The sequence below is a fragment of the Portunus trituberculatus genome, chromosome 12 (assembly GCF_017591435.1).
Source record: "Portunus trituberculatus isolate SZX2019 chromosome 12, ASM1759143v1, whole genome shotgun sequence".
Lineage (NCBI taxonomy): Eukaryota > Metazoa > Arthropoda > Malacostraca > Decapoda > Portunidae > Portunus > Portunus trituberculatus.
The window spans coordinates 6,328,039-6,354,567 of record NC_059266.1 but is presented as its reverse complement, the minus strand read 5'-3'; the positions used below and the strand labels follow the sequence as shown (position 1 = coordinate 6,354,567).

Sequence of the window (26,529 nt, the reverse complement as noted above, 5' to 3'; positions counted from 1 at the left end):
CATTCTTTCTACTTCCTTCAGTCTTCTTTCTTGCTATTTCCTTCATTTCTTCATTCTTGTTAACCTTCCTTCATTTCTTTCTTCTTACTACTTTCTTCCTTTCTTGTTACCTCCTTCATTGTTGTTACCTTCTTCATTCCTTCATTCTTATTACCTTCTTCTTCTTCACTCACTTCTCCTTCATTCTCTAATTACATCCTTACCATCTTTCGACATTCCAACACCTAGCAGTAAGTACTCTTAAGATAATATTATTCTTCATTCAAATTACATATATATAATTTTTTTCTGGTGATTAAAAAGACTATGTAATTCTTTATACCTTTAGTGTCATTGTATATAATTGTAATACGACCCTTTTGTAATTCCTTCACTCTGAGGATTGTGGGAATGAAATAATAAAGTCTATTTTACCTATTATTATTATTATTATTATTATTATTATTAGTAGTAGTAGTAGTAGTAGTAGTAGTAGTTAAGCTTACATACAATCAGTTTCCATCTCGCTTCTCTTTTGGATCATCTTGAAGAGCAAATTCACGACAAATATTCGTAATAATAAATGTAATTGTGGTATGAGTGATTCTGATTCATTCATTCATTCATTTATTGACTTTTCCATTCACTCATTCATTTGATAGTATGACAGCAATATAACCACTGACCGCCTGTAATAGAGATGGTGTAGTAGTAGTAGTAGTAGTAGTAGTAGTAGTAGGAGGAGGAGGAGGAGGAGGAGGAGGAGGAAGAGGAAGAGGAAGGGTAAGAGGGAGGAGAAGGAAGAGTAAGGAGGAGGAGAAAGAGTGAAAAGGAAGAGGAGGGGGAAGAAGAGAAAGAGTAAGGAGGAGGAGGAGGAGAAAAAGTAAGAAGGAGGAGGAGAGGGAGTAAGAAGGAAGAAGGAGAAGGAGGAGGAGGAGAAAGAGTAAGGAGGAGGAGGAGAAAGAGTAAGAAGGAGGAGGAGAAGGAGTAAGAAGGAGGAGGAGGAAAAGTAAGAAAGAGGAGGAGGAAGAAAGAGTAAGATAGAGGAAGAGAAAGAAGGAGTAGGAGAAAAAGTAAGAAGAAGGAGGAAGAGGAAGTAGAGAAATTAGGAGGAGAAGGAATAAGAAGGAGGAAGAGAAAGAGGAAGAAGAAGAGGAGGAAGAGAAAGAGGAGGAGGAAAAGAAGAAATCCACATAACCTTTTTCCTCCTCCGGTCATCTCTTAAATTTCCCTCCTTTTCGTTGCCAGAGACTCAGGAGGGAAGAGAAAGAAAACGGGAAGTTATTTATGGTCTTTTTACACCACAAACTAATACAAAAATACTTACCACAGAAATACAAAAGTTACACCTGCACACTGAAGGGAAACATTTTTTTTTTGGGGGGGGTGGGGGAAAGTAGACAAAAAACACTTACTGATTTTTTTTTTTTTTTTTTGAGTAGGTAGAAAAAAAAAACACTTACTGAATCGGAATATATTTATTAAGAAATACCTCGCTGTACAAATACCTTTTTAGAGAGAGAGAGAGAGAGAGAGAGAGAGAGAGAGAGAGAAACTAATTAGAGACAGAATAAGACCAGATTTATACAAACATCATCAATATTTTAATACCCAGCAGTCAGGAACACAGGAGTGCATAATATAAAGACTAATGTTAGATCTTCATCTCGTTTTCTATAAAGTAACACCGGTAATACTTCAACAGAGAGAGAGAGAGAGAGAGAGAGAGAGAGAGAAATAAATATATATATAAAAAATACATCAATAACACACACGTTGATAAGCTAATCCTAGTTAAGTGATAATATACACAGATAAAACTCTGCTTCAGTTATCCCTTAAAAATTAGACCGTCCAAAGAAAACGCGAGATGGTTGTATGCTTTTCAAAGTAGGATAAGGTTTTTTTTTTTTAGTATTTTCATTTTTTACTTCTATTTTTGTGGTGTTGGGTGAGGTTTAAATGAGGTAAATTTTAAGGGGTTTATTTATTTATCTATTTTATTCGTTTATTTGTTGGAAGGATAGGAAGCAAGGAAAAAAAAAAAAAGAAAATCAACCAGGTTTTGTATGTATGTATGTTTGTAAGCTAAAAACAAAATCGTAACTCATTTCACATTTTTTTGGTTTTCATTTTGATTATTTCGTTTTGGAATCACGTAGCGGGCAGTTGTTGTTGTTATTTCTCATTATTCGTTCATTTCTCTTCAATATATCTCTGTGTTCGGTGTAGCGGCGGGGATGACAAGGAAGGGGTGATGGGGAGGACCAGAGAGGGGTGTAGGGTGGTGTGGGACTCGCATGGGTGATGGGAAGTGGAGAGAGGAAAGTTTGTAAGCTTGTGAAACGTTTTTTGGGGTGAAAATAACGTTTTAGGGTGTTGGAAAGGACCAGTAGGGGGAGGAAGGGGGTGAGAAGGGTGTAGGAGTGGTGGTGTGGGACTCGTATGGGGTGATGGGGGGGAGGGGGCAGGAAAGGTTGGTAGGCATGTGAAACGTTTTTTTTTGGGGGGTAAGGTAATATTTTAGGGTTTTCTAGAAAGTTTTGGGGCATGAGTGCGAAGTTCATCATTAGAAAAACGTTTTGATATGGCATTCTAGTACAGTTTGGGGACTTTGGTTAACGTTTATGGACATTGAGTTCCTTTTTAGAATTCTAGTAAACGTTTTTTTTTTTACCCGCATTTTTTTTTGGGGGGGGGAATTTCGTAACGTTTTGGAGACTGGGAAACGTTTTTTTTTGGGGGGGGCTTTTAAGAAATGTTAGGATTTCGATAAACGTTTTTTTTTTATCCGAATATTTTTTTAGGATTTCGTGGCGTTTTGGAGAGAGTGAGAAACATTTTTGGGCTTTGAGGAAACGTTTTTAGGATTCTGATAAACGTTTTTTGACCCGCATATTTTTTTTTGGGGGGGAAGAAGGGAATTTCGTAACATTTTTGGAGACTGGGAAACGTTTCTTGGGACTTTTAGGATTCTAGTAAACGTTTTTTTTTACCCGAATATTTTTTAGGGAATTTCGTTGCGTTTTGGAGACTCTGGGAAACGTTTTTGGAGTAGTTGTGGTGGAGTCAGGGAAGGGGCTGGTGGTGTGAGGGTTTTAGGGGCAGGGGGTGAGGGGGCACGGGGGGTGTCAGGGTTCTAGGGGCATTTACAGTGAGCGTCATAAATAAAGGCACAATTTCGTTTCATACGTGTATGGTTCAAGGTTGCCGCGTGTACACTGGGCTGGAATTTTGTTGTTGTTGTTTGTTGTTGTTTGGTTTTGTTTATTTCTATTTATTTTTTTTTTTTTTTCATGGGGAAGTGTTTGTGGGAGTGGCTAATTATTTTATTTTTCCGTTTTTTTTCCACAGTGATTATTTTTTCGATGTTTTTTTATATAATCTTTTTCTTGTTTTCTATTTTTTCTATTCCATGTAATTATTTTTCTTCGTCTTTATTTCCCACAGTGATAAATTTTACGATGTTTTTAAGTCTTCAATTTTTTTTTCCTTTACTATTTTTTTTTTATCCTTGTAATTAATTTTTTTTTCTATGTTTTTATTCCATCATTTTATTCCGATAATGAAAATATTTTGTTTGGTTTTATTATCATTATTACTTTTATTATTACTTATTCACCTGTTTATTTATTTATTTATTTATCTATTTATTCATTGAGGTGTTATTCTTCTCGACTCTTTCAGCAAATAACGTAACTTTTGTATCTTCCTTTGTAAATTTAACGTATGACAAAATTTTGCAAAGTTTATATAATTCTTTTACTTTATATAACTTTTTTTGTGTTTTTTTTATTTCGATTCTTTATTTTCTCTATTTATTTTCACTATTCCTACTTGTATATCTACTTTAGCGGTGCACAGTGTTTTGCCTGCTGCTGTAACGCTTAAGCTTGCTCACTCAGCTTCAATGCTTCGACCAATAACATGTTCACTGTCTCTTCTTAATATTTCTGCATCTTTTATTTATTTTGTCTTTCTTCGTTCACTGAGTCTTCTAAAATATTTCTCCACCTCTTATTATTTATTTTTTTCTTCGTTCACTGATTTAAAATATTTCTGCATCTTTATTTATTTTTTTATTTGTTCACTGACTTCTAAATATTTCTGCATCTTTTATTTACTTTTTCTTTCTTTATCGTAACGTTTCTAAAAATTTCATGGCTATTTCTTGTTTTTTTCATTAGAATTTATTGGTCTTTTTCTTTTTACAACACACAGTAGGGGAATTACGGAACACTCTTCATTATAGGACCGTGTTAGTCAATACTTATCGTCCAAAGTTTGAAAATAATATAAATACGAATACTCATACGAGAAAAACATGAAAACACAAACAGTTATTATTTTCCCCGTGATATTAAGCTTTTTTTCCTTCAATTTGTCACATTTTACAACTTTAATTTTAGACATTTTTTTTTAACTCAAACTCCAATTTATATATATATTTTTTTTTTTTTGTGTGTGTATCCTTGTGACTTTCTTCTTTTTTTTTTTTTTTTTCCTTCAATTTGTCACATTTTTCGAAGCTTCATTTTTAAACTTTAATTGAGACAAACTTTAATTTTACATATTCTTTTCTTTTCTTTCTATTTTTTCTTCTATCTTTGTAACTTTTTTTTCTGACTCATGTGTTCAGAATTGAGTATAGCACTGTGTTGTGGCGGGCGGGGCGGGGCGGGGCGGGGGCGTGGCGTGGCATGGCATTAGCTTGAGCACAGCGACGTGAATGGAATACCCGGGTCATGCAAATCTGGCCACAAAAAAGGGAAAAAAAGGGACAAACAATTCATTATGAGATGTTACACTGAGGCTGATGGTTATGTGTGCCTCTGCTTGGCTCTGCGTGGCTCTGCGTGGCTCTATGTGGCTCTGTTTAGCTCTGTCTTGCTTACACTTCTCAGGAAAGGCAGACTGTGGAAAATGGCAACCGTTGACTATCTTTTTCTTATTTCCTATTTTCTTTACTTAATTTATTATCTCATTTTTCTTTTTCCTTTTAATGAGTATCGTCTTTTGATTGATAACGGTTGTAATTATTCGGCTTATCGTCTCTGTGGTCTCTAATTGAAGTGGCACTGGTTGTTAAAGGCGTTTCTGTAATTTTAGTGCCAAATTAACAAGGTTTTTGCATTATCAACGGAACAAACACTCTTTTCAACTCGGCTAGTCTTCTCTGTGGTTTCTAGTTGAGGTGACACGGGTATTTAAAAGGCGTTTCTGTAATTCTAGTTCCAAATTAACAAGTTTTGTGTTTTATCAACGGAACAAACACTCTTTAGAACTCTGCTAATCATCTCTTTGCTCTCTAGTTGAAGTGACACGGGTATTTAAAGGCGTTTCTGTGATTAGTGACACTTTTTATAACGTTTCTGCATTATTAACGGGACAAACACTCTTTTCAACTCTGCTAATAATCTCTTTGCTCTCTAGTTGAAGTGACACGGGTTTTTAAAGACATTTTTTTTATTCTAGCGACATTTTAGCAAGGTTTCTCTGCATTATTATGAACGGGATAAATACGTTTTAGAACTCGGCACATCACCTCTGCGGGCTCTAGTTGAAGTGACACAGGTTTTTAAAAGACATTTCTTATATTAGTGCCAGATTAACAAGGTTTGTGCATTATCAACAAACAGAACACTCTTTAGAACATGGCTAATCGTCTCTGTGGTGTTTGAAAATGGTCGCAGAGAGAGAGAGAGAGAGAGAGAGAGAGAGAGAGAGAGAGAGAGAGAAAGCTACGCGGGGTTATTAGTGGAAAGAATGTCGCCTCTTCATAGTTGGGTGGAGATGCTCAGGTAACTTCCGTGTGTGGAGGTAATTAAGTGCTTATCTAGAAGGTGTGCCGCAGGTGTGGAGAAACTATGGTGGAGGGAAGGAGGAAAATGGAAGATCAGGTGTGGAGGGAAGGAAGAAATGAAGAAAATGGAAGGTTAGGTGTGGAGGGAAGAAAGAAAGGAAGGAAGAAAATGGAAGGTCAGGTATGGAAGATCACGTGTGGAGAGAAAGTATGGTATAGAAGAAACGAGGAAAGGAAGAAAATGGGAAGATGTATCGTTTCATTTTAATATTTTGCGTATCATGAATTACGTAATATTTTTGTTTTTATAATCGTAAATTTGTGTTCTTTTTTTTTTTTTTTTTTTTTTGTCTTGAGTTGCACAGAATAAAGTTGAAAAGTTGAATAGTGGATGTTTATAAGCTTTGGAAATGTCGTTTCTCTGTATTCATTGGGAAAAAAAAATATATATAAACAAAACCTTTTATAAAAATCTAATTGTGTGGTTATTTTGCTTCCCTTTTTTCTTCTTTTTTCTTTTTTTTTTTTTCTTTAGAAGCTGCATTTTGATCCGTTTTCTTCACCCTTGTCTTGTCTTCCTCTGAATTCACTCGGGAAAAGTAAAAAATAAACAAAAACTTTCATAAAATCTAATTGTGTGGTTGTTTTGTTTCCTTTTTCTTCTTTTTTTTTTTTTTTTTTTCTTTAGAAGCTGCATTTTGATTAGTTTTGTTCACCCTTGTCTTTTTTTCTATCTTTTTTTGAAGCTGCATTTTGATTAGTTTTGTTCACCCTTGTCTTGTCTTCTTCCTCTGTATTCACTCGGGAAGAAAATATATATAAACAAAAACTTTTATAAAATCTAATTGTTTTTTTTTCTTTTCTTTCTTTTCTTTCTTTTTTTTTTAGAAGCTATATTTTGATTCATTTTCTTCACCCTTGTCTTGTCTTCTTCCTCTGTATTCACTCAAGGGAAAAAAATGTGAACAAAAACTTAAAATAAATCTAATTGTGATTGTTTTGTTTCTCTTGTTTTTTTTTTTTTTTTCTAGAAGCTGCATTTTGATTATTTTTTTCTCACCCTTATCTCGTTTTCCTAAATAATAAAATAGAATAGGAGACAAAATTAAAGAGAAAGCTTATCAATTTGGCCACTTATTATTGTGTTTATTGTATTACCAGTTTGTCATTTTGCTTATATTTTCCCTTTCTCTTTTCCTCTTGATCTTCTCTTTTCTTTCTTTTCCAGCTTTTGTGTTTTTTTCTTTTTTTTTTTTTAGTTTATTGTTGCCATTTTCCATTTTCTGCTTCTCTGAGTGAAAGTTTTTGAGATTCGCAAGTTAAGTGATTTGAGATAGACGAAAGAGACAGACAGACAGACAGACACAGGTTATTAGTTTCGATTAAGCTGTCATCATCATCATCATTATTATTATTATCATCATCATCATCATCATCATCATGGATTTATTTTACATTTACATCAACTTTTCTTTGCCCTTATCATATTCCATCATTATAATTATCATCATCATCATCATCACATCACTCATAGCTTGAAGTCATCACCAGTACCATCATCAACCATTGTAACATCATCATCACCATCATCACCACCATCACCATCACCACAACACCCAGAAAAACATCAAGTCAGCACCATAATACACACACACACACACACACACACACACACACACACACACACACACACACACACACACACACACACACACACACACACACACCACACCACACCTTACCACATCACACACCTGTCCAAACACAACAGTAACAACAATGCTACTATTTTTTTACTTTTCACATCACTTAACACAACCTCACCATACTTAACACAACCTCACCATACCTAACACAACCTCGCCATACTTAACACTCCCGCCCTCCTGTATACTTAAGGGCATGTATGATTCACTTAAGAGTTATATACAGCAATCCTTCGTATGTATAAGTGTGTGTGTGTGTGTGTGTGTGTGTGTTATGATAAGGTGTTATAAGCGTGGTGATAGGTTAGGGGGGGAGTTTGTACAGGTAAAGGTGTAAGGGATAGGTTAATTAGTGTTATTTACAGTACCGTTACATTGTTACTCGTTAGGCTCAAGGAACGCAACACTAAAAAGTCAACGAAAAAGTAACACTAAAGTAGCACGCACGCACGCACACACGCACGCACACACGCACACACGCATTCTCATTCATACGCAAAGTTGAGTTTCTTTTTTTAATATATATTTATTTTTTCTCTCTCTTTCATAGTTTGATCATCTTAATTTTTCTTTACTTTTCGTCGTTCAAAAATATATGAAACGAGATTCCTTTGATTGTCATTTCCTCGTCGCTACAAATGTAAAATATAGAGTTAATTTCCCCGGCAATATTATCTACGCTTTTTAAAAATATAATCTACTGCTGTAAAAATGATGTGCCTTTCTTTTTAATCTTACTATGAAAAGCCTAAAGTATAGTAACCGTAGGGGAAGGAAAAGGTGTAGGTAGCCTTTACTTTTATCCTTACTATGAAAAGTCTAAAAATTATTCATCGTAGGGAAAGAAAAATGATAAGTGAATGATAAGAAATTTAAACCTCAAACTTATCATTTCACGAACTAAATAAATTGAGAAGAAACGCCAAAAATTTAACGACTCTAGATGAAATTTTGAAACATTATAAAAATCGTATTAGAAAGAAGAATGAACGAATAAATTTGCCACTCAATCGTAAAATTTGGTATGAAAAGTGAATGATAAGAAATTTAAACCCCAAACTTATCATTTCACGAACTAAATAAATTAAGACGAAACACTAAGAATTGGAATTAACTCTAGATAGAATTTGAAACATTAAAGAGAATCGTATCGAAAAGAAATGCTGGAGTTATTTTAAGGCAAGACACACAGACAAACACTAGCAAAAGTACAAATAAACCTAAATAAAACATTTGATTGAAAAAATTTACGTGTTTGTGTTAATTTTGATATTATTTAAAACTCCAACGTGTGTGATACCTCTTGACACACACACACACACACACACACACACACACACACACACACACACACACACACACACACACACACACACACACACAAAGCACCCAAGCGCACGGAAAAAAAAAAAAAAACAGGCACGCAACCCCCGTTTTCTTTCAGTTCCCATTTTCTCTAAGTCTGTACAAACTGGTCCCACTATTGTAAAAACTAGGTATGTATGTATGTATGTATGTATGTACGTATATATTAGTAGCTAGTAAGTAAAACCCGACTAAAGCAACTTTGTGGTAAATATTAACACCACTTTTTGCCACAGTGACTCAAGAGGCGAGAGAAAAGTGACTTGCTAGCGATATTTAAGTGACAGAGAGAGAGAGAGAGAGAGAGAGAGAGAGATAGGGATGGTGAGAAATAGTGAGAGAGATAGAGATAGTGAGAAATATAGTGAGAGAGATAGGGATTGTGATATAGTGAGAGAGATAGAGATTGTGATATAGTGAGAGAGAGAGAGAGAGAGAGAGAGAGAGAGAGAGAGAGAGAGAGAGAGAGAGAGAGGCAAAAATATATATGTAGCTAACAGGAGGCACAGTTTTACAGAACATCGTCACTTTTCTTTAGTTTTAGTTCTTTTTTTTTTTTAGTTTTATTTTAGTTTGAAGCAGTTTCCCTTGAGCAATGGCATAGAAAACGGACTTTGGGACTTTCAAAATTTTTTTATTTTTTATTTTTGTTTTGTATTATTTCATTTCTTTTCGTCACTTTCTGTCCCTCTTGTTTTGTTTTCCCTTTAGAATTCTTTTCATTATTTTCCTTCCAAGTGGAGGAAAAAAAAATTACGAAAAGGAAAAGAAAACAGAGGGGAAAAGTCTTAGGAAAATTCAAGGTCAATATTTTTTTTTTCCTTTTTTCCTTTATGTAATTTTTTTTTAACACATTTATGATTTTTTTCCCATATATATTTTAATTTATTTTGATTAAGTGAGAAAACCGTACTTGCTGGTTATCCTTTTTTCCTTCTTTTTTTTCCTATTTTCCCTTTTCTTTTTCCTTCACTTTCCTTCTCCATCATCTTTCCTCTTCTTCTTTTTCTTCTTCTTCTTCTTCTTCTTCTTCTTCTTCTTCTTCTTCTGTGCCTCTTTCGTGCTGGCTAAACAGACAAGCAAATTTACAAAGCTTTCTGAGACGTGACAAAGTGACTGTGTGTACGTGAATAAGGTACGTACGTGATCAGCTGCGCGTGTCTGTCTACGTGCGTTTGAATGTTATAACTACGAACAGTACATGCGATCAAATCTCTCTTTTTTTTTTTTTTTTTTTTTTTTTAGATTTTGTTTTATGAGGAAACTTTTATGGATATTTTCCTGTTTTCCTTTTGTTTTTATTGTGTTTTTTTCTCTAGTGTTCTTTTTCTTTTGTGTATTGTTTTCTTTTTCCTCTTTTTTTTTCTTCTTCTTCACTGTTTTGATTTTCTGTTTTTCTTTCTTATTTTCTTCTTTTGTTTTGTTTTTGTTTTGAAATTTAAGGACGGGCGTTTAGGCGGGATTGTTTTTATTGATTTATTTTTTCATTTTGTCTTTTTTTTATCTTTTCAACATTTTTTTTTATTTACTTTGTTTTTCCTTTCTATAAATACTCCACTACAACATAACTCCCATCTTATTCATTTATATCTTTAAACATCTCACTTATTTTATTTCCCTTTTCCACTAATAACTCCATAGATAAGATAATTCCTCTACTCAAAAAAACAACTCCAGACTTATCACTTTTCCAAAACAATCACTGAAAAATAAAGAAAAATAAAAAAAAAATGTTTCACTCACGAATTGTCACGAAAAGAACCAAAAAACCGTCTATTCCTTATTTTCCACCTTATTTTGATTTCTTGACCAGGCGGGACTGAGGGAGGGCTGAGAGGTGAGTTGTGATTGGTCGCCTGCCCGCCTCCCTGCACCTGATTGGCTGATTTGTGCGTATGGTGCCTGGGAGGGGGCGTAGCTTCCTGCATGCCCTAGGGTATATAAGGGCCGGGCTTCTCTCCTCTCGCCTCAGTCCCATCAGGTGGCCAGGCACGGTGGAACATTCACCAGCAGCTGCAAGGGAACAGAAAGGCAATTAGTGATGGTGATGATGATGGTGATGGTGATGTGTGGTGATGATGGTGAAGGTAGATATTAATGGGTTAGTGCCATAGGTCATTAAGCTGTTATGTGGCACTTTATGTAAAAAACATATATATAGCGAGCTGTTTCTGTCATCTAAATATGTGATTTTTTTTATTTGATAATATATTTTCATTACTACTACTACTACTACGATGACGACTACTATTATTACTACTACTACTACTACTACTATAACAAAAACAACAACAATAACTACTACTACAACAACAAAAAAAACAAAACAACAACAACAACTACTACTACTACTACTACTACTACTACTACTACTACTACTACTACTACTACTACTACTACTACTACTACTACTACTACTACTACTACTACTACTACTACTACTACTATAACCACCACCACCACCATCGGAGCAAGGTGGTGGTGGTGGCTGCGGTGGCTTGGTGCGTAGTGAGGTGAGTGTAACAAGGCGTTCACAAGTTATTAAGGGTGTTAGCGCCGCCATTATGGAGTTAGAGGCATGATGACCCTCCTAATTCCCAGGAGAGAGAGAGAGAGAGAGAGAGAGAGAGAGAGAGAGAGAAGAAAGGGGAAGGGAGAGAGATTCTGATTGCTAGTTAAATATGTTTTTGTCTAATTACTTGGCTGACTAATAGACCAATTAACTGACTGACTGACTGACTGACTGACTGACTGACTGGCTGGCTGGCTGGCTGGCTGGCTGGCTGGCTGGCTGGCTGGCTGGCTGGCTGGCTGGCTGGCTGACTGACTGACTGACTGACTGCCTGGCTGGCTGGCTGGCTGGCTGGCTGGCTGGCTGGCTGGCTGGCTGGCTGGCTGGCTGGCTGACTGACTGACTGACTGACTGACTGACTGACTGACTGACTGACTGACTGACTGGTTAAATGGCTGACTGACTGACTGACTGACTGGGCTGGCTGGCTGGCTGGCTGGCTGGCTGGCTGGCTGACTGACTGACTGACTGACTGACTGACTGACTGACTGGTTGAATGACTGACTGACTGGTTGAATGACTGACTGACTGGCTAAATGACTGGCTGACTGACTGACTAACTGACTAACTGACTAACTAACTAACTAACTAACTAACTAACTAACTAACTAACTAACTAACTAACTAACTAACTAACTAACTAACTAACTAACTAACTAACTACTACTACTACTACTACTACTACTACTACTACTACTACTACTACTACTACTAACTACTAACTACTACTACTACTACTACTACTACTACTACTACTACTACTACTACTACTACTACTACTACTACTACTACTGGACAAAAAACGTATATCTCTTTTAACTCTTTGTGACTTGTCAAAAGCGTTTGACAGTGTCAGTCACGATATTCTAGAGAAACTAAAAAAAGTCGCAATTGATACATTCTGGTTTAATGACTATTTGGAAGACAGGTCGCAGTCAGTACGTCTCAACAAAACCATCTCTTCAAAAGCTGCCATAAAATTCGGTGTTCCCCAGGGGTCTATATTAGGACCAATACTCTTCAATATTTACGTGAATGACTTGTCTGATTACGTCACAAACTGTCACCTTGTCCAATACGCGGATGATACGCAGTTCATCCACACAGGTACTCCTTCTCAACTAAATCTTTTAATTTCCGAGGCCGAACGAACACTACACAGAGCCAGAGAATATTTTCTTATGAACGGTCTCAAATTAAACACAAAGAAAACACAGTGTATTTTTATAGGAACACGACAACTCATTCCCATGATACCAGAAGACACATCTGTAACATTCCATAACACCAAAATATACCCCTCCTCACAAGTTAAAACTCTTGGTATCCATATCGACAAATATATGACTTTCGACACACACATACACGAAATGTCTAGAAAAGTTATTGGAACCTTATTATATATTAATAGAATCAAACACTGTTTTGACAAACCAACTCGCATTATAGTTATTCAGTCGCTAGTCTTGAGTCTTATCAATTATTGCAACACTATATGGGGTACTACAAACAACACACTTATAAACAAAACACAAAAACTACAAAACTTTGCTGTCAGAGTTGCCGATGGAAAGGCTCGTAAATATGACCACGTCACACCTATCTTCCAAGAATTGAAGTGGCTGAATGTGAAAAACACCTCTTTCTTCAATACCGCAGTAATAGTGTACAAACAACTTTATAATCTCTACCCACAAAACATTGTCAACCTCCCGACAGTTAATGACGCAACAGGCAGCTCCACCAGGCAAAGGTATGATCTCCGTGTCCCGAGAATGAATGAACACCCAGTCTGGTGGTCGCGCTCTCCATGTGCGAGGCCCTTCCCTTTGGAATTTACTTCCTCAACAAATAAAGACAGCAACAACTCTTCAATCATTCAAGACCAAACTTAGGCAGTTCCTCCTATTAAATGAATTAACATTGTAGTATTAGAAAAATAATATAAACTTGTAATTTCCAGTATCTCTGTAACAAACTGTGTATGTGTGTGCGAAGGGGTTTGTTTGTTTATCTGATTGTATCTATGTGTGTGTGTGTGTGTGTTTGTGTGTGCGAGCGCTCTATCACTATTGATAATTATAATCACCATTATTTTTATGCTCTATTATGTATATATATATGAAGAATAACCATTGTAAAAATGGAAATAAACATTTTGACTTTGACTTTTGACTTACTACTACTACTACTACTACTACTACTACTACTACTACTACTACTACTACTACTACTACTACTACTACTACTACTACTACTACTACTACTACTACTACTACTACTACTACTACTACTACTACTACTACTACTACTACTACTACTACTACTACTACTACCACTAAAACAATTCCACACGCTCGTTTCTCAGCAATCCAGCGGTAATTCAGTGCGTGTGTGTCGGCGCGCCTCAGTTTGCCCCGTTTGGGTTGGAATTAAACACAGATTTGGGCGGAACGCAATCACAATAATCGCGTTTTCCACACACACACAGAGAGAGAGAGAGAGAGAGTTTATTTTCTTTTGTTTCTCGTTATGCATTATTCATTATGAGGGAAGATAAGGAAAATGGGAAAAGAAGATGTAGAATGAGAATGTAGAAGGGGAAAAAATGGAGAACGAGAGAGAGAGAGAGAGAGAGAGAGAGAGAGAGAGAGAGAGAGAGAGAGAGAGAGAACAGGAAAACACTAACGATTTATATAACACAAAAAAACAGAAATAAAAGAAAAAAAACACAACCAATTACTTATATAACCTTCAAACACACACACACACACACACACACACACACACACACACACACACACACGAAAAAAAGAAAGGAAAAAACACTAATTTCCTTGTCCTTTAATCTCACTCATCTCATCCCACTCATCTCACCTTCCCCCACTCACCCCACTCACCTCACTCAATTCACTCATACCACCCACTCACTTCCTCCACTCATCTCACTGTCATGTCTACTCACCACTCATCTCAGTCACTCACTCATCTCACTCCACTCATCACCCCCACTCATATCACCCCACTCAAAACACTCATCTCATCTCCCCCACTCATCTCAATGTCATGTCTACTCACCACGTCTTCTCACCCACTCACTCATATCACCCCCACTCATCTCACCCCACTCAAAACACTCATCTCACTTCCCTTACAAATTTCATTCATCTCACCCCCTCCCACTCATCTCACCCGCCTCATCTCACTGTCATGTCTACTCACCACGTCTTCTCACTAACGCTGTCTCATTCGCACACTGACCCTCTCTTGGGCTCAGTGGTAGCAGTGGTGGCGGTGGTGAAGGTGGCGGGCGAGGTGGAGGAGCAGAAGGCGAAGCAGTAGGTGGAGGTGGGCGCGACTGTGGTGGTGGAGGAGACTGGCCCGCAGGTGGAGTAGGTGCAACATGTAGTGGAGGAGGTGGAGGTGGAGGAGGACGCCGTAGAGGTAGTGTGCTTAATTGATGAGGTGGAGGAGGTGGAGGTTGTGTGTTTGGTTTGTGTGGTGGAGGAGGAGGTGGAGGTGGTGGAGTTCGAGGAGGAGGTCGGCGGTTTTGCAAGGGCGTTTTGTAGTTTAGCTTCTTTCAGTTTCTTTTCCTTCAGTGACGGCTGTGGAGGAGGAGGAAAGGAGGGAAGGTGTGTGACTGACTGATTGACTGACTGACTGACTGACTGACTGACTGATTGATGGATTAACTCACTTACTCAATCAATTAATCTATCTATCATTCAATCACTTTCACACACACACACACACACACACACACACACACACACACACACACACACACACACACACACACACACATTCTCTCTCTCTCTCTCTCTCTCTCTCTCTCTCTCTCTCTCTCTCTCTCTCTCTCTCTCTCTCTCTCTCTCTCTCTCTCTCTCTCTCTCTCTCTCTCTCTCTCTTTCAAACACTCACTCACTCATTAATTGACTGATTGACTAACCTAACCTAACCTGACCTGACTAACTGACCTGACTAACTGACTGACTGACTGACTGACTGACTGACTGACTGACTTGACTTTCTAGTTAATACAGGAGCAGGAAAAGCAAAATAATACAAATTCAATTATGTTAAAAGGAGGGAAGAAGAAGGAAGAGTGAAAGAAGAAGAGGAAGGAAGGAAGGAAGGAAGGAAGGAGGACGATTAATGAAAGAATGAAAAAGAATGAAGAAAGAAAAGAAGAACAAAATACAAAAAAAAAAAAAAAGGAGATGGAGAAGATAGATATTAGTAAAAGAGGAGAAAAGAAAGAGAGATAAGAGAAAAGGAAGAAGAAAAGAAGGAAAATTATAGATACTTGTGATAACACTTGAGATAAAAGGAGGGAGAAAATGGAGGAAGAACTGATAAGAAAGGAGGAAACTGTGGAGGAGAGAGAAGAGAGAAAAGGAAGAGGAGGAGGAATAACCTAGAGAAGAATAATAGGAGAGGAGAAGGAGGAGGAAGAGGAAGAGAAAGAGGAAGAGGAAGAGGAGGAAGAAACGCCAATTAAAGGAGAGAGAGAAGAAGAAGAAGAAGAGAAGAATCGTTAAAGGAAGGAAGAAAGGAGAGAAACAGGAAATAAGAGAAGTAAAGAGAAGAAAGAAAACGAACCAGGAAGTGAATAGAAGAGAAAGAAAGAAAAGAAAAAGAATTAAACAGAAAACGGAAACGCTGATGAAAAGATAACAAAGAAAATGTGAAATGGAGTCGATAATGTGGAAGAGAGAGAGAGAGAGAGAGAGAGAGAGAGAAAGTTAGATAAATGAGATAATATTCCATTTATTAATTCATTCAATTGACTGAAATAAATAAATAAAAAAAAGAATAAATAGATAGATAGATAGATAGATAGATAGATAAATAGATAAATAAATACTCACCGGCAACCCACCAAAACCGTACACTGTAAAAGAGAAAGACATTATTATTATCTCTCTCTCTCTCTCTCTCTCTCTCTCTCTCTCTCTCTCTCTCTCTCTCTCTCTCTCTCTCTCTCTCTCTCTCTCTCTCTCTCTTAATTAAGCAATACAAACAACAATATCAAAAGTCTCCAATTATAATATCACACGTTAATTATAGGTGTGTCCTCTGCAGGTGTGTGGAGCAGGTGTGTACTTAATTAGCAGGTAGTGTGTGCAGGTTTGGGACAGGTGAAATGGTCTACCTTCACTCAGGTGTGCACTCTTGTTTGGATACGAGATAGGTGTGTGAGGTGTGTTTTGCAGGTGTGTATGTTGTAACAAATGTGTGACGTGTAGTATTCTGACATGTATAAAGGTGTTTTTTTTAGACCTAAGTTAATTTGGCAGGTGTGGGAACGCTCAGCAGGTGTGTGGCAGGTGTGAAAATTAATAATATCTTCAGGTGTGGCTGTCTAATCACCTGAAAATACGTAGATATGTAAAAAGAAGTACTTAAAACATAGCAGGTATGTTTTGATCAATTGAACAGGTGTGGAAGGTTTAGCAGGTGTGTGGTAGATGTGGAAGTTAGTAATATCTTCAGGTGTGGGTATCTAATCACCTAAAAATACGTAGATATATAAAAAGGAAATATTTAAAGCATAGCAGGTGTGTTTAGGTCAATTGTACAGGTGTGAGGAGGCTTAGCAGGTGTGTAGCAGGTTTGTAGCAGGTGTGGCTCTCAAACACCCTAAAAAATACGTAGATATGTAATAGGAAGTACTTAAAACATAGCAGGTGTGTTTAGATGAATTATACAGGTGTGGAAATGGTTTAGCAGGTGTGTGGCAGGTTTAGCAGGTGTGTACTTACCATTAGCCTTCCCAGGAACCCGTCCACCTGTGCCCATACTCCCCAACACTGTGACGAGGGACATGGCGCAGGTGTGGAGTGGCCCTTGCAGGTTTGGAGGGCTCTCAGGTGTGTTGGTAGCGTTGGTGATCCTGGAAGTGGAGAAGACAGGTGTGTTTAGCTGACTGATGAGTTGGGACAGGTGTGCTAATTGGTTGTATTGATTCAGGTGTGTTTTGGTTCAGTGGCAGGTTTGGAATTTATTTATTTTTTTTTTCATGTTTGTTTTTGTTTTTGTTTTGCTTGAATTCTGTTTGTTTTTTCCTTTCTGACTTTGTTTGATTTGTATGTATTTCTCTCTCTCTCTCTCTCTCTCTCTCTCTCTCTCTCTCTCTCTCTCTCTCTCTCTCTCAATGACACAAAGTGTAAATATAATAATGTGTGTGTGTGTGTGTGTGCGTGCGTGCGTGTGAGTGTGTACGTACGTGTGTGTGTGTGTGTGTGTGTGTGTGTGTGTGTGTGCGTGTGAGTGTGTGCGTGCGTGCGTGTGTGTTTGCGCGTGCGGCTGCGTTTCAGGACAGAAAATGGAGGACGAATGAAACAAAACAAAACAAAAAAAATGAAAACATCCGACATGTGTGTGTGTGTGTGTGTGTGTGTGTGTGTGTGTGTGTGTGTGTGTGTGTGTGTGTGTGTGTGTGTGTGTGCACGTATACACGCACGTACGCACACGAAACCAATACACCAGAGAGAGAGAGAGAGAGAGAGAGAGAGAGAGAGAGAGAGAGAGAGAGAGAGAGAGAGAGAGAGAGAGAGAGAGAAACACACACACACACACACACACACACACACACACACACACACACACACACACACACACACACACACACACTCAAAAATCAATGTAGAGCAAGGAGTGTGTGTGTGTGTGCGTGCGTGACCCCCAACACGTCTGTACATGTTAAGGAAGGACACTGTGGTAAAAGGTGGGCCGAGGCTTACTGGTGGGCCGAGGCTGACTGAGACTTGAGCCGCCCTTGTATTGATTTCCCACCAGTCCACCCCGTCCACCCAGGCACACACTCCACAGGTGATGGTGCCGCGAGAGAGAGAGAGAGAGAGAGAGAGAGAGAGAGAGAGAGAGAGAGAGATAAGAGGTGAGTATAATGTTTGTGTCATGTCTCTCTGTCTCTCCTTGACGTCTAAAGAGAGAGAGAGAGAGAGAGAGAGGTGAGTGTAATGCTTATGTAATTGTCTTTATCTTTCCTATTGATGTCTTAGAGAGAGAGAGGTAAATGTTTGCCTCTCTCTCTCTCTCTCTCTCTCTCTCTCTCTCTCTCTCTCTCTCTCTCTCTCTCTCTCTCTCTCTCTCTCTCTCTCTCTCTCTCTCTCTCTCTCTCTCTCTCTCTCTCTCTCTCTCTCTCTCTCTCTCTCTCTCTCTCTCTCTCTCTCTCTCTCTCTCTCTCTCTCTCTCTCTCTCTCTCTCTATTAATTTTAAGTGTCTTTAAAATCCCCAAAACAGAGAGTTCCTTAAGCAAACCTAACAATTTAAAGAACCATCCTAAACCACACATTAGGAAGACATACAGGTTAGGTACAGCAAATATACAGAGAAAAGAACTGTATCCTGTCTTGAAGTCCCTTAAATAAATAGATAGTAGGATTTGAAAGGTTTAAAGGTTAGGAATTTAAAGGAGCGTAATTGTATGTTATCTGGCCTTTGTTTTTTAAGTAAGCCCTTTTTTCAAGTGAGCCTTTTTTTTTTCAAGTGACTGACCTCCTGAAAAAAGAATGACCGTGTGACATTTACTCCTTTTTTTTGGCTTAACTCTAAGACCTGCAAGGGGACTGGCAACTAAGTGGGCCTTTTTTTCGTTTTATGTTGCCCTTGTTCAGCTTTCCCCTCTTACGTTGACAAAATCCAAGTATGTTTACATTTTCTAAAGACGTGAGTTTGGAATGGCTCTTAATCCCTTTCAGTAGCATGACGCGTTTCCATATTCATTCTGCTTACTATTTGGTGATTTTATACAGCTTCAGAAACTTATGTAGGGGGATTAAAATAGTGAAGACTGTGGCCATTAATCTTCTCATCTCAATAGACCCTCCCTAATGTAAATAAAATTGTCTATTATACAAATCTCAAGGTAGAAATGTGTCCCAGCACTGAAGGGGTTAAAATCATTAGGTCTTTAAGAGAACGTTTGTTTTTCTCTTTTTTTTAAGTCACCTGTCTTTGCTTTAGTGATTTTAAGCCTCTTCACTGCTGGACAATTCTTTACCTTTATTATATGTAGATTTTTAAACACATCCTTTTATTGAGTGATCTAGAAAACACGAATTTAGCTTCCCATCCTCTCTCTTGGCTTCAGTGTATCCATGGAAACACTCTACGATACTGTGAGACTTCTGTACTGCTAGACAATTCTTTCTCTTAATTACTTGTAGATTTTTAAACACATCCTTGTATTGAGTGATCTAGAAAACACGAATTTATCTTCCCATTCTCTGTTTTGCTTCCAGTGTAACCATGAAAACACTCTACGGTACTGTGAGACGAGACAATTCCTTCCCTCTCCACTCACGATTCACAACTCACGGTTCACGAACTAAATAAGCTAGATTTTTTTTCTCTCTCTTTCTTTTTAATTTTTTGTGCATGTTTCTTTTTATTTTTTATTTTATTTTAATTACGTGTAGAATTTTAGACACATCCTTGTATTAAGTAATCTAGCAAACACGAATTTATCTTCCCATTCACTCTCTATCTTCTAGTGTAGTTATAGAAACATACTTTAGGGAATTTAAACTTCTTCTCTGCTAGACAATTCTTTCTCTTGATCACTTGTAGATTTTTAGACATCCTTGTATTGAGTGATAGAATACTCGAATCTAACTTCCCATTCTCTGCTTTGCTTTCAGTGTCCACGGCAACACTCCATGGTACTGTGAGACTACCAAGGCTGTGAAAGGATCAGGAGCAGGTAAATCCATATCACCTTTATAAAGCAAGGCAGTTTCCTTCTCTCCTCAACACTGACAGTTTCCAGTTGTGTGTGTTTGAAGAGTGTAGGGTGTCCAACTCTCCTTTCCTTCTGTCATTTTCACCAGGTGCATGTCCTTCTTGCTGTGTTTCAGTATTGTTCCTTGTTTTGTTTCACCAAGTAACCTCCTTCTTTCTGTCATTTCACCAGGCATATGTCCTTCTCGTTATATTTCAGTACCGTTCCTTGTCGTATTTCACCAAGCACCTCTTCCTTCTAACATTTCATCAGGCACCTCCTTTCTTCTGTCACCAGGCACCCCGTTTCTAACATTTCACCAGGCATCCCTTCCTTCTAGCATTTCACCAGGCACCCTCTTTCTTCTGTCACCAAACACCCTTTTCTTCTAACATTTTTTTTTTTTTTTTTTTTTTTTGCACCAAGTATCTCTTCCTTCTGTCACCAATCACCCTCTTCCTTCTGTCATTAGGCGCCCCTTCTAGCATTTCACCAGGCACCCCTTCCTTCTGTCACCAAGCACCCCTTCCTTCTAGCATTTCACCAGGCACTCCCTTCCTTCTGTCACCAAACACCCTTTCCTTCTAACATTTCACCAGGCACCCCTTCCTTCTGTCACCAAGCACCCCTTCCTTCTAGCATTTCACCAGGCACTCCCTTCCTTCTGTCACCAAACACCCTTTCCTTCTAACATTTCACCAGGCACCCCTTCCTTCTGTCACCAAACATCCCTTCCTTCTAACATTTCACCAGGCACCCCTTCCTTCTGTCACCAAGCACCCTTTCCTTCTAACATTTCACCAGGCACCCCTTCCTTCTGTCACCAAGCACCCTTTCCTTCTAACACTTCACCAGGCACCCCTTCCTTCTGTCACCAAACACCCTTTCCTTCTAACATTTCACCAGGCACCCCTTCCTTCTGTCACCAAACACCCCTTCCTTCTAACATTTCACCAGGCACCCCTTCCTTCTGTCACCAAACACCCCTTCCTTCTAACATTTCACCAGGCACCCCTTCCTTCTGTCACCAAGCACCCTTTCCTTCTAACACTTCACCAGGCACCCCTTCCTTCTGTCACCAAGCACCCTTTCCTTCTAACACTTCACCAGGCACCCCTTCCTTCTGTCACCAAACACCCTTTCCTTCTAACATTTCACCAGGCACCCCTTCCTTCTGTCACCAAACACCCCTTCCTTCTAACATTTCACCAGGCACCCCTTCCTTCTGTCACCAAACACCCTTTCCTTCTAACATTTCACCAGGCACCCCTTCCTTCTGTCACCAAACACCCTTCCTTCTAACATTTCACCAAGCACTCCCTTCCTTCTGTCACCAAACACCCCTTCCTTGTAACATTTCGCTTGCTTGCTTCTGTATTTCCATCTAAGTATGATTTGAATGTATTTTGATGGAAGGTTTCAAGACTTTTGCCCCATTCATTTATTTTTCCTTCCTTCAGTAAACTCAACAGTCTATCTATTATTTCCTACTACAATATATCTCCCTTTTCTTTCTTGCTTTCTTCTATTCTTCCTCTTTTCTATAAATATGTGCAGTCGTGGTCACATATCCTGCATTGTCTTCTCAAAATTAAATCTTCATACGTCCATATTCAGAAACGCTTTATTATCTCACTATGACAATTTTTCAAGGCCACAGATATAACTAGTCGGGTTTTCAAGACAGTTTTTCCTTTTAATAAACTAGAAATCTTGCTAATCTATCATAAAAATACTATTAAGAACGATTTATTCTCTCAATACGACAATTTTCCAAGGCCACAAATACAAGTAGTCCGGTTTTCAAGACAGTTTCTCCTTATAAACTAGAAATCTTGCCAATCCATCACCAGAACCCTTACAAACACGAGTATCTTCAACTAGAGCCCTTGGAAAGTAGTGATGGTGAGAGAGCAAAGTGTTTCTGAATATAGGCCTTAGACTAATTAACTTCACAATAACTCAGGTAAACTCTGGAACTCCCTACCTGCTTCTGTATTTCCACCTACGTATGATTTGAAGTATTTAACCCCCTTCAGTACCATAACGCATTTTCATATACATTCTATCTCCTATTTGGTAATTTCATACAGCTTCAGAAACTAATGTGGGGTATTACAATAGTGAAGACTGTGGCCATTAATCTTCTGCCCTCCACAGACCCTTTCTAATGTCAATAAAATTATCTAATCGTACACAAATCTCAAGGTAAAAATGCGTCCCAGTACTGAAGGGATTGAAATGGGGAAGACTCTGGCCATTAATCTTCTGACCTCCATAGACCCTTCGTAATTTAAATAAAATGGTCTAATCGTACACAAATCTCAAGGTAAAAATGCGTCCCAGTACTGAAGGGATTTCTTTTGGCTAACTCTCTTGATTCTGTTTGGGGACTGGCATCTCAGTGGGCCCTTTTGCTAATCGATTTTGTTAGGTAAGTGTCAGTTTTAGGTATTTTAGGATGAATTCGAAATAGATGATGATGATGATTGTGGTGGTGGTGATGATGGTGATGATGATAGAGAAGCAGTGTTTTCTAAAGGGATGTGATAAGAGAGCCCTTAAAACCTCATCTCTTTAGGCATTTTGTTTAAGGGTCATTTTTAGGGTTCCTTGATAGGCTGTGAATGAGAAGATGATGATGATGAAAACAGTGATAGTGAAGGAGTGTTTTGTGAAAGAATAAGATCAAATACCCTTTAAAAAATCTCTCTTAAGTAATCTGACTATTTAAGGGACATTTTTAGGGTTTAAGGGCCAGAGAATGAAAGAAAATTATAGTGAAGGAGAGTTAAGAGATTTTAAAGGATCACATAGTAGGGCCCTTAAAATCTTACCACCCTAAGTCACAAAACTGTATTTAAGGGACATTTTTAGGGTTTTAAGGACCAGAGAATGAAAGAGAAAGAAAGAAAATGGAAGAGAATGATAGTGATTAAGTGATAAGGGATTTTTAAGGAGTCACAATGCAGTACCCTTAAAATCTTACCTCCCTAAGTCACAAAACTGTATTTAAGGGACATTTTTAGGGTTTAAGGGCCAGAATGAAAGAAAATGGAAGAGAATGATAGTGAAGAAGTGATAAGGGAATTTAAGACATCACATTGTAGAGCCCTTAAATTCCTATCTCACCCTTTCACGCTCTCCTTTATTTTAAGAGCGCTTTAAGATTTTTAGGTCTATGTAAAAGAAAATGGAAGATGAAGATGATGACGATGATAGTGAAATTGTTTTTATTTAAGGATGAGATTGGAAGGCCCTTAAAATTTCACCCTTTCCTTTGTATTGTAAGATTATTTTAAGGTTTTTAGGTCCACAAGAAAGAAAATGGAAGATGAGGAAGATGATGATGATGATGATGATGATGATGATGATGAAAAAGTGCGTTGTTTAAAATGAAAAAAAATAAAACTTAAAATATCGCCCTTTGAGATTTTTAGGTCTATGGAAAAGAGAAAATGGAAGATGAAGAAAATGAAGATGATGATGATGATGACGATGATGGTGCAAGAGTGCGTTGTTTAAAGATGAGATGGAAAAAAACTTAAAATTTCACCATTTCCTTTGTATTTTAAGATTATTTTAAGGTCTTTAGGTCCACAAGAAAGAAAACGGAAGATGATGATGATGATGGTGATGATATTGAAAGAGTGCGTTGTTTAAAATGAGATGGAAAAAAAAAAACATGAAAAATCTGAAAAATCTCCCTTTCCTTCATTTTTAAGAGCAGTTTGAGGTTTTTAGGTCCATGAGAAAGAGAAAAATGGAAGATGAGGAAGATGAAAATGATGATGATGATGATGATGATGATGATGATGATGATAGTAAAATAGTGCGTTGTTTATAGATGAGATGACAAAAATTTAAAACCTCATCTTTTCCTTGATTTTAAGAGCGTTTTGAGGATTTTAGGTCTACGAGAAAGGAAATAGAAAATGAAGAAGATGATGATGATGATGATGATGATGATGATAGTGAGTGCGTTGTTTAAAAAAATAAGATAAAGAAGCTCTTAAAATTTCACCCTTTCCTTTATTTTAAAAGCGTTTTAAGATTTTTAGGTCTATGTAAAAAGAAATGGAAGATGAGGAAGATGATGATGGTGAATATGATAGTGAAAGAGTGGGTTGTTTCAAGAAGAGATGAAAAACCTTAAAATTTCATCTTTTCCTTGATTTTAAGACCATTTTAAGGGTTTTAGGTCCATGAAAAAAAGAAAATGGAAGATGAAGAAGGTGATTATGATAGTGAAATCGTTTTAATTTATGGATAAGGCTGAAAAAAAATTCACCTTTATTTTAGGAATTTATGGTATTAGATCCACAAAAAAGAAAATGAAAGATGAAGAAGATGAAGATGATGATGATGTGATAGTGTGTTTTATTTAAGAGTGAGAGAAAAACCCTTAAAATACACCCCTTTTCCTTAATTTAGTCGCATTTTAAGGAATTTTATGGTATTTAGGTCACGAACAACAAATAGAAGACGATGGTGATGATAGAGGAAGATAGTGAAGGCGTATATCTGTAAAGACTGCCTCGGAAAACCGCCCTTAAAACCTCACCTTTAAGTCCCACGCCCCTTCCTTTGTTTTAAGTACGAACTAGAATTTAAAGGACCACGAATGAGAGAGAGAGAGAGAGAGAGAGAGAGAGAGAGAGAGAGAATTAGACGGTCATAAGTAGAGCAAACGCGTGGGTAAAACAAAAAAGGTGGAAAAAGGTAACAGAGAGAGAGAGAGAGAGAGAGAGAGAGAGAGAGAGAGAGAGAGAGAGGTAAGGACAGAAGGGAGGTTAGATAAAAGACAGTATCCTTGCATCCTTTCATCCTATGTACGTGTCCTTATTGGAAATGTCCTTAAAGACACACTGAAGGATTGAAGGATATCTGTGTGTGTGTGTGTGTGTGTGTGTGTGTGTGTGTGTGTGTGTGTGTGTGTGTGTGTGTGTCTTACCTCGGGGCGTGGCGGGGCGGGGCAGGGGTGGGGGGGGCGAGGGTTCGAATACAAAGCTCTCCCACACACTCTCCCAGATTCACGTCTTCACTTCACAGGATCCACCACTCAACTGAGAGAGAGTGCGCCGTCTGCCTTCCACTCTCCCTCCACTGTCCCTCCACCTCTCCCTCTCCCAGCCTCTCCCTGTTTCTATCCCCTTCTCTGTGTTTTTCCCTCCCTCTTCCTCTCTCCTCTCCTCTCTCTCTCTCTCTCTCTCTCTCTCTCTCTCTCTCTTCTCTCCCTCCAGGTGTTGTATCGTAAGAGAAAGGTGACGGAGGAACGATGACTCTCTCTCTCTCTCTCTCTCTCTCTCTCTCTCTCTCTCTCTCTCTCTCTCTCTCTCTCTCTCTCTCTCTCTCTCTCTCTCTCTCTCTCTCTCTCTCTCTCTCTCTCTCTCTCTCTCTCTCTCTCTCTCTCTCTCTCTCTCTCTCTCTCTCTCTCTCTCTCTCTCTCTCTCTCTCTCTCTCTCTCTCTCTCTCTCTCTCTCTCTCTCTCTCTCTCTCTCTCTCTCTCTCTCTCTCTCTCTCTCTCTCTCTCTCTCTCTCTCTCTCTCTCTCTCTCTCTCTCTCTCTCTCTCTCTCTCTCTCTCTCTCTCTCTCTCTCTCTCTCTCTCTCTCTCTCTCTCTCTCTCTCTCTCTCTCTCTCTCTCTCTCTCTCTCTCTCTCTCTCTCTCTCTCTCTCTCTCTCTCTCTCTCTCTCTCTCTCTCTCTCTCTCTCTCTCTCTCTCTCTCTCTCTCTCTCTCTCTCTCTCTCTCTCTCTCTCTCTCTCTCTCTCTCTCTCTCTCTCTCTCTCTCTCTCTCTCTCTCTCTCTCTCTCTCTCTCTCTCTCTCTCTCTCTCTCTCTCTCTCTCCATTAACCATCTCTCACTCTCCCTGCCTCTCACTGTTGCCCTCCTCTCACTGTCACCATTTAATCACTCTTCCAGCCCATTCTCACTGTTAGCCTCCTCCTCCTCCTCCTCTTCCTCCTCCTCCTCCCCCTCCTCCTCCTCCTCCGTAACAATGCCGTAGTAATTATCCAAGGTAGAGTGCCATCCCAGCAGTGCCAAGGATGCCATGAACAGTGACTTCTCAAAGGTGCCAGTGTCAAGAGGTATTCCAGCGTGGTTTAAGTGCCAAAGGGTGCCAAACAGGATTCTAGGATGACTTAGCAGTGCCTCTTCAGTGACACAGTGCCAAGGGAATTTTCAGCGTGAATGAAGTGCCACTGATTACCTTTAACAGTGCCATATGGGTTTCCAGGGTGACCTAACAGTGACTTAATCCCTTTAGTACTGAGACGCATTTTATTGACATTAGGAAGGGTCTATGGAGGTCAGAATATTAATGGCCACAGTCTTCCTGGTACTGAAGGGGTTAAGA

The 26,529-nt window shown here is 38.5% G+C and overlaps 2 protein-coding genes and 1 long non-coding RNA gene across 5 annotated transcripts in view; 1 reads left to right on the top strand and 2 right to left on the bottom strand.

Annotated features, from left to right (window-relative positions):
* LOC123502655 overlaps positions 1–14,072 on the top strand; it is a 68,206-nt gene extending 54,134 nt beyond the window's left edge. For 2 of the 3 annotated variants that reach the window (XM_045251820.1, XM_045251821.1), the window contains exon 7: positions 14,043–14,072. The gene's annotated coding sequence lies outside the window, so the exon portion shown is untranslated. The remainder of the gene's footprint in view (positions 1–14,042) is intronic. The other variant, XM_045251819.1, reaches the window with a different exon arrangement.
* Positions 1,442–9,170, bottom strand: LOC123502657. Its single transcript, XR_006674189.1, has 2 exons — positions 9,139–9,170; positions 1,442–5,720 (listed from the first exon to the last, which is right to left on the bottom strand). It is a non-coding gene; the product is annotated as an uncharacterized LOC123502657 (long non-coding RNA).
* LOC123502656 (cell wall protein DAN4-like) lies at positions 10,175–25,241 on the bottom strand. Its single transcript, XM_045251822.1, has 5 exons — positions 25,126–25,241; positions 17,191–17,321; positions 16,297–16,319; positions 14,648–15,030; positions 10,175–10,866 (listed from the first exon to the last, which is right to left on the bottom strand). Exons 2-4 carry the CDS (start codon positions 17,252–17,254, stop codon positions 14,671–14,673), a joined length of 447 nt encoding a protein of 148 aa, XP_045107757.1. The 5' UTR covers positions 17,255–17,321; positions 25,126–25,241; the 3' UTR covers positions 10,175–10,866; positions 14,648–14,670.
* Positions 25,242–26,529: the final 1,288 nt, after the last annotated feature.